The following is a 16,373-nucleotide window of genomic DNA, read 5'->3' as shown; positions in this document are numbered from 1 at the left end:
TCAACTGACGCCACCGCGATTGCTGGAGGATCGGCTATTTTCACACTTCATTTTTCCAACATTCGCGGCCTGAGATCCAATTTTTCTTCTGTGGAGCACCATCTATTAACCTCTCCCCCCGACCTCTTACTACTTTCCGAACTTCAACTGCCCAAAGCAGCTTCACCCAAACCTTTTCAACTCTCCAACTACAACCTTTATACCTCCTTCCGTTCTAAGGGAGGTGTCTGCGCCTACTGCAACACAGGTACACCTATAGCTCAACTCACGGATCTTGAATCTCCCCTTTATGATGTCATCTGGCTCAAAATATCTCTACCTACTGTGACTATTTTTCTTTGTTTCCTATACTGTTCCCCCAACTCTACCAACTATTTCGAACTCTTTGACTATCTCACTTCTTGCCATGAGTCATTGCTATCCACACACCCCAACACCGAAACCTCTACCAAGGGGATTTCAATGTACATCACAGAGAGTGGCTTGGCTCTGCAAGGGATGACCCAGGTGGAGCTGAGGCACTCTCTTTTTCCATACTTAATGATTTGGAACAAATAATCAAACACCCTACACGCGTTCCTGATCGACACCATCACCTTGCTAACATTCTTGATCTTTGTTTTACCTCTAACCCCTCACACTATTCATACATAATTTTTGCCCCCATACGATCTTCTGATCACAACCTTATTTCTATTAAATCAAACTGGGCATGACCACCTCCCCCACCCCCCTCTAAACGTCAACTATGGCACTATCGGAGGGCAAGCTAGCAATCCTTGCGAGAATTCTTCACCGACTTTCCTTGGGATGAATGTTGCTCTTCCACTCGGGATGCCTCGGTATGTGCTGACAGCATTGCTGGGATTATACAGGGCGGTATGAGTGCATTTATCCCAACTTCTACCAAAACTTTCACATAACAATCATGGTTTGACCGCTCCTGCTCTCTTGCTTGCAGGGTGAGAGATAGGGCATATCGAGCTATGAAACTATCTCCTTCTCCTATTACCCACACCTCTTTCATTACATCTAGGAATCGTTGTAAGGCTATTCTTCGTAGGGCCAAGCGGAATTTTATTAAAAGAAAGACCGCTGTCCTGATTAATTCTTCCTCTAGTAAATCCTTTTGGTCCTTAACTAAAAACATCTTCTGCACTTCTTCTTTTCCTCCCCTCTACCGACCCGATAACTCTATAGCCAACTCTCCCCCTGACAAAGCCAACCTCTTTGGCACCTTATTCTCCTCTAATTCCTCCTTAGACGATTCCCACTCTATCCCTCCTACCCCTGCACCTCCTACTGAACCTATGCACTTTCCTATAATCCCCACTTGCAGGATTGCCGGTGAGTTATCCAGGTTGGATGAGAGTAAGGCGCATGGACCGGACGGAATACCCCCTTGTGTTTTGAGGGAGTGTGCTGAAGCCCTGGCCCCTGTGCTTGCTCGCCTCTTTCGCCTCTACCTCAAAACCCAAACTTTTCCTTCTTCTTGGAAGCATGCCTTGGTTCAGCCCATCCCAAAGAAGGGTGACCATTCTAATCCCTCTAACTATCTTAAACTCCCATTTTCTCCGTCGCCTTGAACGCCTTTCTCTTTTGTCGGATCACCAGTGTGGCTTTCGCCAGGCGAGATCTACTGGTGATCTGCCCTCCTACTGCACCCATCTTTGGTCATCCTCTCTCAGGGATTATGGGGAAACTTTCGTCGTGGCCCTCGACATCTCCAAAGCATTTGACAGGGTATGGCACAAGTCTTTGCTATCTAAACTTCCCTCTTTTGGTTTGTCTCCCCCACTTTGTTTTCTCATCTCTAGCTTCCTTGAGAACCGATCCATGGCAGTTGTTGTCGAGGGATCGATCTCTCGCTCTTTCTCTACCAGTAGTGGTGTCCCACAGGGTTCTGTTCTTTCACCTACTCTCTTCCTTCTTCTTATCAATGATTTACTTCACACTACAACTAATTCTATCCATTCTTACGCTGATGATTCTACGCTTCACTCTTCTTCACATTTTCCCCTTCCTCCTAACTCTCAAACTAGATCTGTTTCTAGAACTGATATCATTACTTCTATCAATGCAGATCTGTGCAGCATCTCTGAATGGGGAGGTACAAACTTGATTAAGTTCAATAGTAATAAAACTCAATATCTACCAATTACACTTTGTAAATTAGACGATCTCCCACCAATTACATTTCAGGACGCTATCATCCTGCCAAATTTTGAAATAAATATATTAGGCCTCACCATTTCCTCCAATATGTCCTGGAAATCACACATCCTTAGTATAACTAAAGCTGCCTCCCGAAAGTTGGGAATGCTGTACAGTACAGATGCCGTAGCTACTTCACTCCCGAGCAGTTGCTTCATTCGTCCTAACTTGGAGTACTGCTCTCACTCTGGGGTGGCTCTTCTTCTGTCCAACTATTAGATAGGGTGGAATCAAAGGCATTTCGTCTTATTAACTCTCCTCCTCTTCCCTTTCTCTTCACTGCAATGTTGCTTCACTCTCTCTTTTACAGGTACTTTAACGGGCAATGTTCGGTGGATTTGGCATCCTGTGTACCACCGGTAAGGCCGTGGGCTCGTAACACACGTCTTGCCCGCGGTGCTCACTGTTTCTCTGTGGATGTCGGTCGCACGAGAATAACCGGTTATAGTACCTCCTTCTTTCCTCACACAGCCAAACTGTGGAATGCTCTGCCTTCTTCTGTGTTTCCACACTTTTACAATCTGTCTCACTTTAAAAAGCTGGTTTTCCGGCATCTTCGTGGTGTAGATTAACACAGTACAACCTTTTTGGTCTCTATTTTCAATTTCTTTCCTTTTCTTTTTTTTTCGCCCCTCAGACCCCGTTGTGGGTCGTTTGACCTGTGCCCAGGTGGGCTAATTCCCATAAAAAAAAATTACAGCGTACCACATATAATGAGGGAATTATTGTTAGAAACCAGTTGGTGGAGTTTACGTCATCACTGATTGTAAATTTAACAATAATATTATTTATTTAGGGTATCGCTTGAGAATATTTGTCTTCGTTTACATGTGTGTGTGACTGTATGCGTATGTGTGATTTTTTATGTATGTGTATATGTATGTGTATTTGTATGTGTCTTTTTAAGAGATAGTACCATAGTGGCCAGGTGATGAGCAATGGTTGGTGAGGCTGCGTGTAAAGCTTCACAGTGTCTGGTGATGTTATGTAAGTATGTAATAGCAAGTGGCTGGTAATGCTGAATGTGCAGCATAATAATTGATAAGCCAGAATTAGAAGTTCGCCTGAAATTTAATAGTCTCTTGTGGTTTTTTTTTATGATCTATTAGTAAATGGCATATATTTTCCAGACGTTGCATTCATGTATACCTACACTGATAATGCTCTTGTTAACAATACCATATAAGTATCGGTTGTACTGGTAATGCTTTTGTTAATGCGTGTATTATAGGAGCGAGAGCTGATAACGCAGGAGAGACCTGAGCAGTGTGAGGTCATTTGCCCGATTGGTCCTCGCGGCTTCAACGGCACAGACGTAAGTCTTTTCTTGTGTGCCATTGTCTACACTCCTAAACTTTCGTAAAAAGTTAACTATGCTCCTTCAGGAAAGTGATTTTGAAAAAAAAAAAAAAAAATATATATATATATATATATATATATATATATATATATATATATATATATATATATATATATATATATATATATATATATATATATATATATATATATATATATATATATATATATATATATATATATATATTTCATGTAGATCCACAATGAAAACGTGGATAAGATAAATTTTGATAAAATCACACAGGGAAAAGGGAAACAATGGAGCACCTTAGCTTTCATTTTTATTCAAGACATCTTCAGAGGCAACTGAATTACATGGACAGAGAGAGGCTTAAATATACAGGGTGACCTTATTAAACATGAAGTCAGGTCATAACCATGACATCCACTAATCCGCACACCAACACCAACACACACACGTATAGAGGAGCTTAAGCTCCTCTACGTGTGTGCGGATAAGTGTGCTGATAAGTGTGCGATGTCTATTAAGTGAAAAATATGTTTTTGTGAAGTTTTATGTACCATTAATATTTAATTTTAAATGCGTAATTATGACTTTTGACACATTTACTAATGGTAGGGTTTGGATGGCCTACCTGGCCAACGCGGCCCTCGTGGCCCTGCCGGGAGACAAGGTCCTCCTGGTCCACCTGGAGAGAATGGCGAGCCTGGCAGCATCGGCCTCCCTGTAGGTTGGGGTGAAGTTGGCCAGCCTGGTCAATATGGATCCCTCCCAATTTCCTTTCTGGTGCCACGCCCTTCCAATAACACCCTCCACTAAATTTATATTCTTAACATTTATTTACAATGCTTCTTTGATTAACTGGGCCAGTATTAGATATCTGAAATCGCTCAGTAGGACACTACTAGTACTTGGTGTCTACTGAGCTATAGATCAGATGCAGTTAACTTACAGAAGCCATTGAAGCACCAAACAGCAGTGCCGCTGGTTCATTGTGCCCTCTATACCTATCCTCTATGTACTGTATCTTGCTTGCGGCCTGTTACTTAATGGTGACACCATCACTGACTGGTTGTGTATGTCACTGTCTTATTACCAGGGTCGTAGGGGGCGACGTGGTGAACGTGGCCTGCCTGGTGACATTGGCGAGCCTGGTCTGCGTGGTTTTCCTGGCGCCAAGGGTGAGAGTGGAGTGCAAGGACCCCCAGTACGTAGTGCACTGACTCATACCAAGTGCTCAAAGCTTGTTACGGTTATCCTTTTATTGCATGATACTTATACTAATTCTGCTATGAACTGATTATCGTATTTTATTTGTTCTGTTAAATACACATCAGTTTATGATTACAAAATGACTTAATAAATACAAACATCTAGTATAAATTGAAAAGTTGTACTTGGAATACATTATATAGGCAAATGTAAACGTAATTATTTGTGTGTGAAATTAATAATAAAAATTTTCTCTAGGGTTCTGTTGGTCTGCCAGGAGCACAAGGTCGACAGGGAGGGACTGGCAGCCGGGGTTTCCCTGGACCCGCAGGACCTCAAGGTCCCATTGGTCTTCAAGGGCTTTCGGTGAGCGGTGTTTTTTGTTTTCACTATTTATAAGCAACCGATGTATCTTGGATAGTATGCAAGTCAATTTTATATAAATATCGAGTAATGAGTAGCTGTTTCGCCTGCAAGTTTATGAACAACAAACTGGACACCATTACAAACACAATGGATTTTCTGAATATGAAGAAAACATTCAAACACGTATGGCAAAGACAGATTAAGAAAAAACTGTGTCTTATTACAGTTCTTCTCGAGTATATTTACGACAGAGACATATGTGTAAATGCCATCTTTGATGAAGCAGTGGAAGGCACGTGAATATTAAGATCATTTACTAAAAATGGTGCTATGATCTTTAACATGTCGCTCAGAACAGAACACATAAACTGCAACAAGAATTAAAAACTGTTTAATAGCTGCATTATCTAAGAAGAGGAATAGAAAAGTGGCCTGGAGTTACACACTGAGTCTCACATATATCACTTGCAAGGGTACGGAATCCATTACCAGCGATCGTATCGTTTCTATTTAAATAATGAAAGTGATTATCCAGATCTTTATCATTATGGGTCATAGTAGTGAGAGTTAAGTACACTGCCACAGCACCATTGACATAAATTAATGCGTAATGTGGTGAACCATCAATTTCCAATACGACTCTACAAACTGGATTGGAACTACAGAAACTGCTGGATACATTGTCGGAAATAATGGACTCAATTAAAACTTTCAGCATGGTTCCGCATCGATTGAACTTATCACCTAAGAAATTACGAAAGTAAAATACTGGTGGATCTCATCTTTCTATCGTGACAGAGAACGTAGAGGTAATGCAAATTATTCTGACCTGACTGGGCTACAGTGTTAAGAGGTATCCCGCAAGGAAGTATGTTTTGTCCGACTTTTTTTCTTCATATACATCATTGATTCACCTGGTTGTGTCTTCTGACGTGCACAGCATTTTTCCCTCATGAAACACAGAGCTCTGGCTTTCTCAGTGCGACCAACACCACACTGAGCTTCAGATGCGTTTTGATAACTCCATAAATGTAAATTGATGACTATTATTAAGTTAAGAGAAGAAACTGTACAGACACTGAACAAAAACAAATTCATTAAAAAAGAATGCACAAAATTCAGAATGGGTGATAGCACACAGTCGTTTGATGATCATGTCACTGATAAACTCAGCAAGGTAATACAAGGTAATGAATCTGATGCGGGAATTCTCGCCGACTTAACCACAGGAAACTAAGATGGTTGTAAAGGACTCTGTCAACACCTCAACCAATATTATGTTCACACCAGTGTGTGATGGGACAGTATATATATATAGAGAGAGAGAAACACTAGTGTGTTGAGATACAGTATATATGTAGAGAAACACTAGTATGTTGAGGTACAGTATATATGTGGAGAAACACTAGTGTGTTGAGGTACAGTATATATGTAGAAGAACACTTGTGTCTTGAGGTACAGTATGTATGTAGAGAAACACTAGTGTGTTGAGGTACAGTATATATGTAGAGAAAGACGAGAGTGTTGAGGTACAGTATATATGTAGAGAAACACTAGTATATTGAGGTACAGTATATATGTTGAGAAACACAAGTGTGTTGAGGTACAGTATATATGTAGAAAAACATTAGTGTGTTGAGGTACAATACATATGTAGAGAAACACTAGTGTGTTCAGGTACAGTATATATGCAGAGAAACACTAGTGTGTTCAGGTACAGTATATATGTAGAGAAACACTAGTATATTGAGGTACAGAATATATGTAGAGAAACACTAGTGTGTTGAGGTACAGTATATATGTAGAGAAACACTAGTGTGTTGAGGTACAGAATATATGTAGAGAAACACTACTGTATTGAGATACAGAATATATATGTAGAGAAACACTAGTGTGTTGAGGTACAGGATATATGTAGACTAACAATTGTGTGTTGCGGTACAGTATATATGTAGAGAAACACTAGTGTCTTGAAGTACAGTATATATGTAGAGAAACACTAGTATATTGAGGTACAGTATATATGTAGAGAAACACTAGTGTCTTGAGGTACAGTATATATGTGGAGAAACACTAATGTGTTGAGGTACAGTATATATGTGGAGAAACACTAGTGTGTTGAGGTACAGTACATATGTAGAGAAACACTAGTGTGTTGAGACACAGAATATATATGTAGAGATACACTAGTGTGTTGAGGTACAGGATATATGTAGACTAACAATTGTGTGTTGCGGTACAGTATATATGTAGAGAAACACTAGTGTGTTGAGGTACAGTATATATGTAGAGAAACACTAGTGTGTTGAGGTACAGTATATATGTAGAGAAACACTAGTGTGTTGAGATACAGTATATATGTAAAGAAACACTAGTGTGTTGAGGTACAGTATATATGTGGAGAAACACTAGTGTATTGAGGTACACTATATATGTAGAGAAATACTAGTGCATTAAGGTACAGCATATACGTAAAGAAACACTTGTGTGTTGAGGTACAGTATATAAGTAAAGAAACACTATTATGTTGAGATACAGTATATATGTAAAGAAACACTAGTGTATTGAGGTACAGTATATATATATAGAGAGAAACACTAGTGTGTTGAGGTACAGTATATATGTAGAGAAACACTTGTGTGTTGAGGTACAGTATTTATGTGAAGAAACACTAGCATGATCAGGTACAGTATATACGTTGAGAAACACTAGTGTGTTGAGATACAGTATATATGTAGAGTAACACAAGTATGTTGAGGTACAGTATTTATGTAGAGAAACACTAGTGTGTTGAGGTACAGTATAAACAGTATGTAGAGAAACACTAGTGTGTTGAGGTACAGTATATATGTAAAGAAACACGAGTGTGTAGAGGTACAGTATATATATAGAGAAACACTAGTAACATGAGAACATAAGAATGGAGGAAACTGCAGCCGGGCCTGGCCCATACTGGGCAGTCCGTTTACACCCAACCCCTATTGCTCATGAGGCATCAACCTATGTTTGACAATTCCAGAGTATTCCGAGTTAATGATGATATTTGGTAGCTTGTTCCATTCATCCACTACTCTGTTTCCAAACCAGTGTTTACCTATTTCACTAAATCTAAATTTGTCTAATTTAAAACCATTGTTACGAGTTCGCTCCTGGTTGGATAGTTTGAGTACCTTTGTAATGTCCCCTTTGTTTAGCCCTGCCTTCCCACTTATACACTCTATCGGCTCATAGCCCCTCGCTCTACGTCTCTCAAGGGAGTGCAAATTAAGATGCTTTAACCTGTCTCTATACTCAAGGTTCCTAATGCCCGGAATTAGTCTTTGTCATTCTCCTCTAGATTCTTTCCAAAGGATTCTATATCCATTCTGTAATCTACGGTGACCAGAACTGAACTCGTAATCCAGGTGTGGTCTACAGAGTAAGATACAGTTTTAGGATGACCTCGCTAGTCTTATAACTAACTCCCCTTTTGTATGAACCCAAGTCTTTATTAGCCTTATTCACGAGCAAAAACACATTGTTTACTTTGGCTTAAGGTTCCTACTTATCATTACTTTCTAAAATCTCTCTCTGGTCAGTTTCTCTGGCGCATCGTTGTTCATCTGGTATCTGGTTTCTCCCTGTTTACATCTCTATGCTGTGTAGTTTACATTTGTCGACGTTGAATTTCATCTGCCATTTTTCAGACCTTTCGAAAAATTTGTTTAGATCTTCCTGTAGTTTTTGCGAGTCACCGTCAGATTTGATAACACGTCCTATTTTAGTGTCATCCCAGCAAATTTACTTATGTTGCTGTCAATGCCGATATCTATGTCGTTTATGTATATAATAAATAATAATGGTCCAAGTACTGAGCCTTGAGAACTCCACTTGTGACGTTGCTCAATGGGACTTAGTGCCGTTAATGCTCACTCCTGTTTCTGTCCTTAACCGCCTAATCCATTTAAGGATAATGCTCCTTTGATGCCATGAGCTTCTACCTTTCTAATTAGTCTTTCGTGGGGACTCTGTCGAAAACTGCTAAAAGCAAAGATATACCACATCATAATTGTGCCCCTCGTCCACCGATTCGAAGCGATGAAAAGAATGTTTATAGATTAAATTTAGGCAAGAACGTCCACTTGTGAAGCCATGCTGAATCATTGATCAATCGGTGCTTCTCAGGTGATTTCAAATAGAGTTTGAAATGATTGCTTCCCAGTAATTTGCCTACTATTGATGTTAGACTGATTGGGCAGTAGTTGAGATAGTGATCTATCCCCCTTCTTGAAATCGGTATTACATTCGCTATCCTCTAGGATTCTAGTACTACACCTGTTTTTAATGACATGTTAAACAACTTTCTAAGGGCATACTAAGCTCTTCCATACATTCCTTTAATACTCTGGCAAATATCTCATCGGGACCAGGTGAATTATTAGGCTTTAGTTTGTCTATTTGCTTTAACATCGTTATAGTCACTACTATCTCCCACTTAATTTGTTTTCTTCACTATCTCTGAATAAGTCGGTGCCTCGGGTATCATGTTTAAATTTCGGTGGTGAAAACTGTTGAAAATATTTATTCAAATTATTGCTCATTTCTCCGTCGTTATCAGTGAGCTCGCCGAAGTCTGACCGTATTGGTCAATCTTTTCTCGTGTTTTAGTTTGATACATTTGGTACATCCTTTGGGGTTTGTCTTCCTCCTTGCTAACCTTATTATTCCTCTTTGCTTTCCTTATCTCGCTTTTTTAACCATACTCGTAATACCCTATAGTCCGGAGGTGAATTTCGCCACGATTTATCCTTCTACCTATAGCCTTCCTTTGGCCAATGATCTTTAAATAATTATTTATCATTTAGGGTCATTGTTGTCTGATCCTGAGTTTTTCTGGTATTTCTGCCTTTGTGCTTTAAGTAACTCACTATTTAGGGTGTCGTGGAACTTCGGCAATCTCCAGATCTGATTATCAGGTCGGTGTCATCTGTCAGGTTTTGGCCAAGCGCGACACCCCCTCTCTCTCCAGCTACTCTTTAGCTATAAAGTTTGCCCTTCTGAAATCTGGTACTTTAGTGGAATTTTTCTTACGTCTGCCCTGAAAATCTAACTGGAATCTAATTTCTTTGTGATCGCTGTTTGCAAGTTCGTTCCCTACCTCGACATTGCTAATGAGGTTTTCTCTGTTTGACAGAACTAAATCGAGTATATTATTACCCCGTGTGGGTTCGGTTATATGTTGACTTAGAAAACAGTCCTGGATAGTCTCGAGAAAATCCTCTGATTCTGAGTTACCTGTAAGGTCAGTCCAATCTATTTGGCCAAGGTTAAAGTCGCCTACTATACAGACTTTGTTGTGTATGGAAGCCCTGCGCATTTCATCCCAGATAAGTCCCTCATTGACTCTATCAAGATTGGGAGGTCTATATATTACTCCTGTGATTAATTTTTCCTTACCGTCGATTAATTCTATCCAAATTGTTTCTGTATTCCGCTCAGTTTTTATTTCCTTATTTATTTCACACTTCAGATTATCCCCAACATAGGGATTGCTACTCCGCCTCCTTTTCCTGGTCTGGCTCTATCGGTATGGAACAGTTTGTAACCCGCAATTTGGTATTCGACTGGTAACTCACGTGTGTCTAGGTTGATCCATGTTTCAGTGAATGCAATTATATCGATTTTTTCGGTACATACCAAGGCCCTAATATCATCCATTTGTTTCTCATACTTCTACTGTTCGTGTAGTATACATTTAAGTTAGTCGTGTTCTGAGTCCTCCCCTTACCGCGTTTAGTTTTAAACTCCCTGTCTAATTTAGTTTTGTCATCAATTCCTAACACTATTTCCCTGTAGTCTTTCACTTTGTTTACCCGCTCCCACTGCAGCCTCCTCCACCCCCGTGCCCATATGTTCCCTTAGCAGTTTAAAGACTTCGATATCTTTTGAACTGCCCCTACTGTTTGTATAATATACATTTAAACCTACTCTTCCCTGGTCCTGTTTTACCCCTTGTCCTGAGCAACTAATTTTACTTCCCAGGACCTGCTTGTTTTTTAACTCCCACTTTCCCCGACCCCTCTCTACTGGCGAAACCCCCCCTTCGGAGTGACAATTTCACGCTCCAGGGATGCAGACAACGTCTTTACCCCCTCACGAGACAAGTGTACTCCGTCGCGACAGTACAGGCAGTCGTTGCCATAGAATCGTTGCCAGTTATCAATGAATGCCCAACCATTGTTTGCACAATGTTTTTCCAGTCGGCAATTTATAGCAATTGCCCTGGACAGCCATTCACGACCAACCCCTCTTCTAGGCAAGACACCACATACCATCGGGATCCCTCCCCTATCTCTAATCTTCCCCAGCGCCTCCCTATACCTCTTGAATAGTTCCTCACTCCTAACCTTACCTATGTCGTTTCCTCCCACACTAAGACATACTACTGGATTGGTACCCTCCCCTGACAAAACCCTGTCTAACCTCTCGGCTACATGCCCTATCCCAGCCCCAGGAAAACACACCCTAGTCCTACGTGTCCTATCTCTCGTACAAAAAGCCCTATCTACAAACCTCACCTGGCTGTCCCCAACTACCACGACCTTACCTGTGGGCAGGGTTTGTACAACTGCCCTTTCCTCTCCTTGATCCATACTGTCCTGCCTCTTTTCTTTTCCTCGCCAGCTTCCTGCAGCACTTGGTAAGGGTTACTACACTCCACACCCTGGTCAGCTTTCCTGAGCCTGACCCTAGTCCCCTTGGAGACAACCACTCTCCACGCCTGCTCCTCCTTCGCAGGTGTCCTGCTAGGCAGGACACCTACCTGAAGGAGTTCCGTCCTGAGGGCTTCATTTTCCCCCTTTAGAGTGTCAACCTCACTCCTCAACTGCCCCAGCTGCCTTAACAGAGTGGCAAGGAGGTCGTCTTTCCCCACACTCCCCTCATCTTCCCCCACGACACAACGATCCAAAGCGGCCATTTTCCTTGGTCTCTAACGGGAGCACGATCGGGCACGACCTTCTCCAAGCTGGGTGGAGAAACACTAGTGTATTGAGGTACAGTATATATGTGGAAAAACACTAGTGTGTTGAGGTACAGTATATATGTGGAGAAACACTAGTGTGTTGAGGTACAGTATATATGTAGAGAAACACTAGTATGTTGAGGTACAGTATATATGTGGAGAAACACTAGTGTGTTGAGGTACAGTATATATGTAGAAGAACACTTGTGTCTTGAGGTACAGTATGTATGTAGAGAAACACTAGTGTGTTGAGGTACAGTATATATGTAGAGATAGACGAGGGTGTATTGAGGAATTTGGTTATATATGTAGAAAACATTAGTGTGTTGAGGTACAAAACCATATGTACAGAGAAACTCTATGGTGTGTTCAGGTACAGTATATATGCAGAGGAAACACTAGTGTGTTGAGGTACGAGTATATGTAGAGAAACACTACTATGTTGAGTACAGTATATATGTGGAGAAACTGGTGTGTTGAGGTACAGTATATATGTAGAAGAACACATGTGTCTTGAGGTACAGTATGTATGTAGAGAGAAACACTAGTGTGTTGAGTACAGTATATATGTAGAGAAAGACAGAGTGTGTTGAGGGTACAGTATATGTAGAAAAACATTAGTGTGTTGAGGTACACAAACCATATGTAGAGAAACACTAATTGTGTTCAGGTACAGTATATATGCAGAGAAACACTAGTGTGTTGAGGTACAGTATATATGTAGAGAAACACTAGTATATTGAGGTACAGTATATATGTGGAGAAGCACTAGTGTGTTGAGGTACAGTATTTTTAGAGAGAAACGCTAGTGTATTGAGGTACAGTATATATGGAAAGAAACACGAGTATGTGATGGAATACTATATACTGTATGTGGAAGCTACTGGTGTTTTGAGGTACAGAATATATGTAGAGATACAATAGTGTGTTGAGGTACAGTATATATGTGGAGAAACACTAGTGTGTTGAGGTACAGAATATATGTAGAGATACAATAGTGTGTTGAGGTACAGTATATATGTGGAGAAACACTAGTGTGTTGAGGTACAGTATATATGTGGAGAAACACTAGTGTGTGTTGGAACAGTATATACTGTATGTAGAGAAACACTAGTGTGTTAAGGTACTGTATATATGTGGAGAAACACTAGTGTGTTGAGGTACAGTATATATGTGGAGAAACACTATTGCGTTGAGGTACAGTATATATATAGAGAAACACTAGTGTGTTGAGGTACAGTATGTATGTATGTAGAGAAACACTAGTGTGTTGAGGTACAGTGTTTATGTAGAGAAACACGAGTGTGTTGAGGTACAGTATATATGTGGAGAAACACTAGTGTATTTAGGTACAGTATATATGTAGAGAAACACTAGTGTGTTGAGGTACAGTATATATGTAGAGAAACCCTAGTGTGTTGAGGTGCAGTATTTATGTAGAGAAACACTAGTGTGTTGAGGTACAGTATATATGTAGAGAAACACTAGTGTGTTGAGGTACAGTGTTTATGTAGAGAAACACGAGTGTGTTGAGGTACAGTATATATGTGGAGAAACACTAGTGTATTTAGGTACAGTATATATGTAGAGAAACACTAGTGTGTTGAGGTACAGTATATATGTAGAGAAACCCTAGTGTGTTGAGGTGCAGTATTTATGTAGAGAAACACTAGTGTGTTGAGGTACAGTATATATGGAGAAAATCACTAGTGTTTTGAGGTACAGTATGTATGTAGCGAAACACTAGTGTGTTGAGGTTCAGTATACATGTAAAGAAACACTCTTGTGTTGAGGTACAGTATATATGTAAAGAAACACTAGTGTGTCGAGGTACAGTATATATGTGGAGAAACACTAGTGTTTTGAGGTACATTATATATGTAGAGAAACACTAGTGTGTTGAGGTACACTATATACGTAGAGAAACACTAGTGTTTTGAGGTACAGAATATATGTAGAGAAACACTAGTGTGTTGAGGTACAGTGTACATGTAGAGAAACACTAGTGTGTTGAGATACAGTATTTATGTAGAGAAACGCTTTGGGACACGGCAGTGCACTTGAGGAAGGGTCAGGATTGCATCACCGATCCGTTTGTGATTTTTTAACAAATATTTAAAAGTCAATACAAATTTATCTTGAAAAAGTGGAAAGAAGACCTTATTCTCCTGACTATAACTATTATATGTTACACAAATTAGAGCAAATTTATACCGATGCATCACAGAATCACTTGGACATGAAAACCTAACAGTTTTATTTGTTCCACAAGAACCTTACTTTATAAATTAAACCACTAAATCGTGGCATATTTTTTACCGTAAGTAGTTTTTTATACGAAGCTTCTTCAATACCTGTACTTTCCAGAACGATTCGCTCATGAAGCTTACTTCGATCATTGTCAACATCTTCCCCATCCACCTGACTGCTTCCGATTAATCAGACATGTATGTGATGTCATTAGCGTCGAATAAAAACTGGAGATTTATTCTGTAAGTGGCTATAAGAACATAAGAACATAAGAAAATAAGGAGTCTGCAATAGGCCGGTTGGCCTGTACAGGGCAGCTCCTGTCGAGAGTTACTACCACTCTTTATCATCCATGAATCTATCTAGCCTCCTTTTGAAACTTTCCAGAGTTCCCGCACTTACTACAAAGTTGCTAAGCTTGTTCCACTCGTCCACCACCGTATTTGTGAACCAGTTTCTTCCTATCTCCCTCCTAAACCTAAACTTATCCAACTTGAATCCGTTGCTCCGAGTCCTATCCTGTTCGGATATTATAAGAACTTTATCTATATCCCCTTTATTGATTCCGTTCACCCACTTAAATACTTCTATCATATCTCCCCGCACTCTTCGTCTTTCTAGGGAATGCAAGTTAAGTTTCTTTAACCTATCCTGGATATGGAAGGTTTCTAAGTCCCGGAATTATTTTTGTCATTCTTCGCTGCACCGACTCTAGTGAATTGATATCCATTCTATAATAGGGGCACCAGAACTGAACCGCATAATCGAGGTGGCCTGACTAGCGTAAGATAAAGTTGCAATAAGACTCTGCACTTTTGTTACTTACACTTGTGATATAAAACCCAATAATACTCTTTGCCTTATTTCGAACATTAACGCACTGTTTTCTAGGCCGTAGGTCCGGGCTTACAAGTACCCCTAGGTCTCTTTAACAAGTCGACTTCTCTAGGTTGATGTTGTTAAGGCTGTATACATTATAAGTATTTGTTCTTCCAATATTAAGTACGCTGCATTTGTTGGTGTTGAATTTCATTTGCCATTTTTCGACCACCCCTGCAGTTTATTTAGATCCTCCTGTAATGCATTTGCATCCTGCCCTGAATTAATTTGCCGCCTTATTTTGGTGTCATCCGCAAACTTGCTTATGTCACTGCTGATCCCAGTATCTAGATCGTTTATGTAGATTATGAACAAGAGTGGGCCTAATACTGACCCCTGGGGAACCCCACTGGTTACACGGCCCCACTCAGATTTAACACCATCTACGCTGACCCTCTGTGTTCTCTTGGTGAGCCATGATTTTATCCAATTTAAAACTTTCCCCTCGATACCATGAGCGGTACTCTGTCAAATGCTTTGCTAAAGTCTAAGTAAATAACATCGTAATTTTCGTCATTATCTACTACCTCGAAGACTTTCCTAAAAAACATTAGCAGATTTGTTAGACAAGATTTTCCCTTTGGAAACCCATGTTGAGTGTCGTAGATTAATTTGCTTTTCTCTAGATGAGATCGGAAGCTATCTGCTATAAGTGATTCAAGAAATTTCCCCACTACTGACGTCAAACTGATCTGCCGGTAATTTGACGCTGATGCTCTGTCTCCCTTTTCGAATATGGGTACTACATTTGCCTGTTTCCACAAGTCTGGCACAACTCCAGTGTCTAATGATTTTGTAAATAAATTTACGAGGGGTCCGCTAATCTGTTCCCTACACTCTTTCAAGACTCGAGAGAAAATTTTATCCGGCCCTGGGGATTTTGTTTTCTTTAGTTTATTCATCTTCTTAAGAACATCCTCTTTTCTGATAGTGATATTCTTTAATTTCTCTTCTTCCTTTCCCCTAAATATCAGTTCCACCTCTGGAATTTCCTTGCAAATTTCTTCTGTGAAAACAGATAAGAAGTTCAATGCTTTGCTTATTTCTTCACTGCCATTTATCACTTCTCCCCTCCCTGACTTTAAAGGCCCAACTTTGTCCTTGACCTTTGTCCTATATACCTGGAAA

General features: G+C 40.1%; 1 protein-coding gene across 1 annotated transcript in view; it reads left to right on the top strand.

Moving 5' to 3' along the window:
* Positions 1-16,373, top strand: part of LOC121867234 (collagen alpha-1(IX) chain-like) — a gene marked incomplete at its 5' end in the record, with an annotated part of 213,025 nt that overhangs the window by 56,102 nt on the left and 140,550 nt on the right. Inside the window, 3 exons of the mRNA XM_042367086.1 lie at positions 3,446-3,529; positions 4,635-4,742; positions 5,006-5,113. Of these exons, the coding sequence (XP_042223020.1) occupies positions 3,446-3,529; positions 4,635-4,742; positions 5,006-5,113 (300 nt within the window). The remainder of the gene's footprint in view (positions 1-3,445; positions 3,530-4,634; positions 4,743-5,005; positions 5,114-16,373) is intronic.

Source organism: Homarus americanus, unplaced genomic scaffold, assembly GCF_018991925.1.
Source record: "Homarus americanus isolate GMGI-L3 unplaced genomic scaffold, GMGI_Hamer_2.0 scaffold6317, whole genome shotgun sequence".
Classification (NCBI taxonomy): Eukaryota; Metazoa; Arthropoda; class Malacostraca; order Decapoda; family Nephropidae; genus Homarus; species Homarus americanus.
This window is presented reverse-complemented; position numbering and strand designations above follow the sequence as displayed.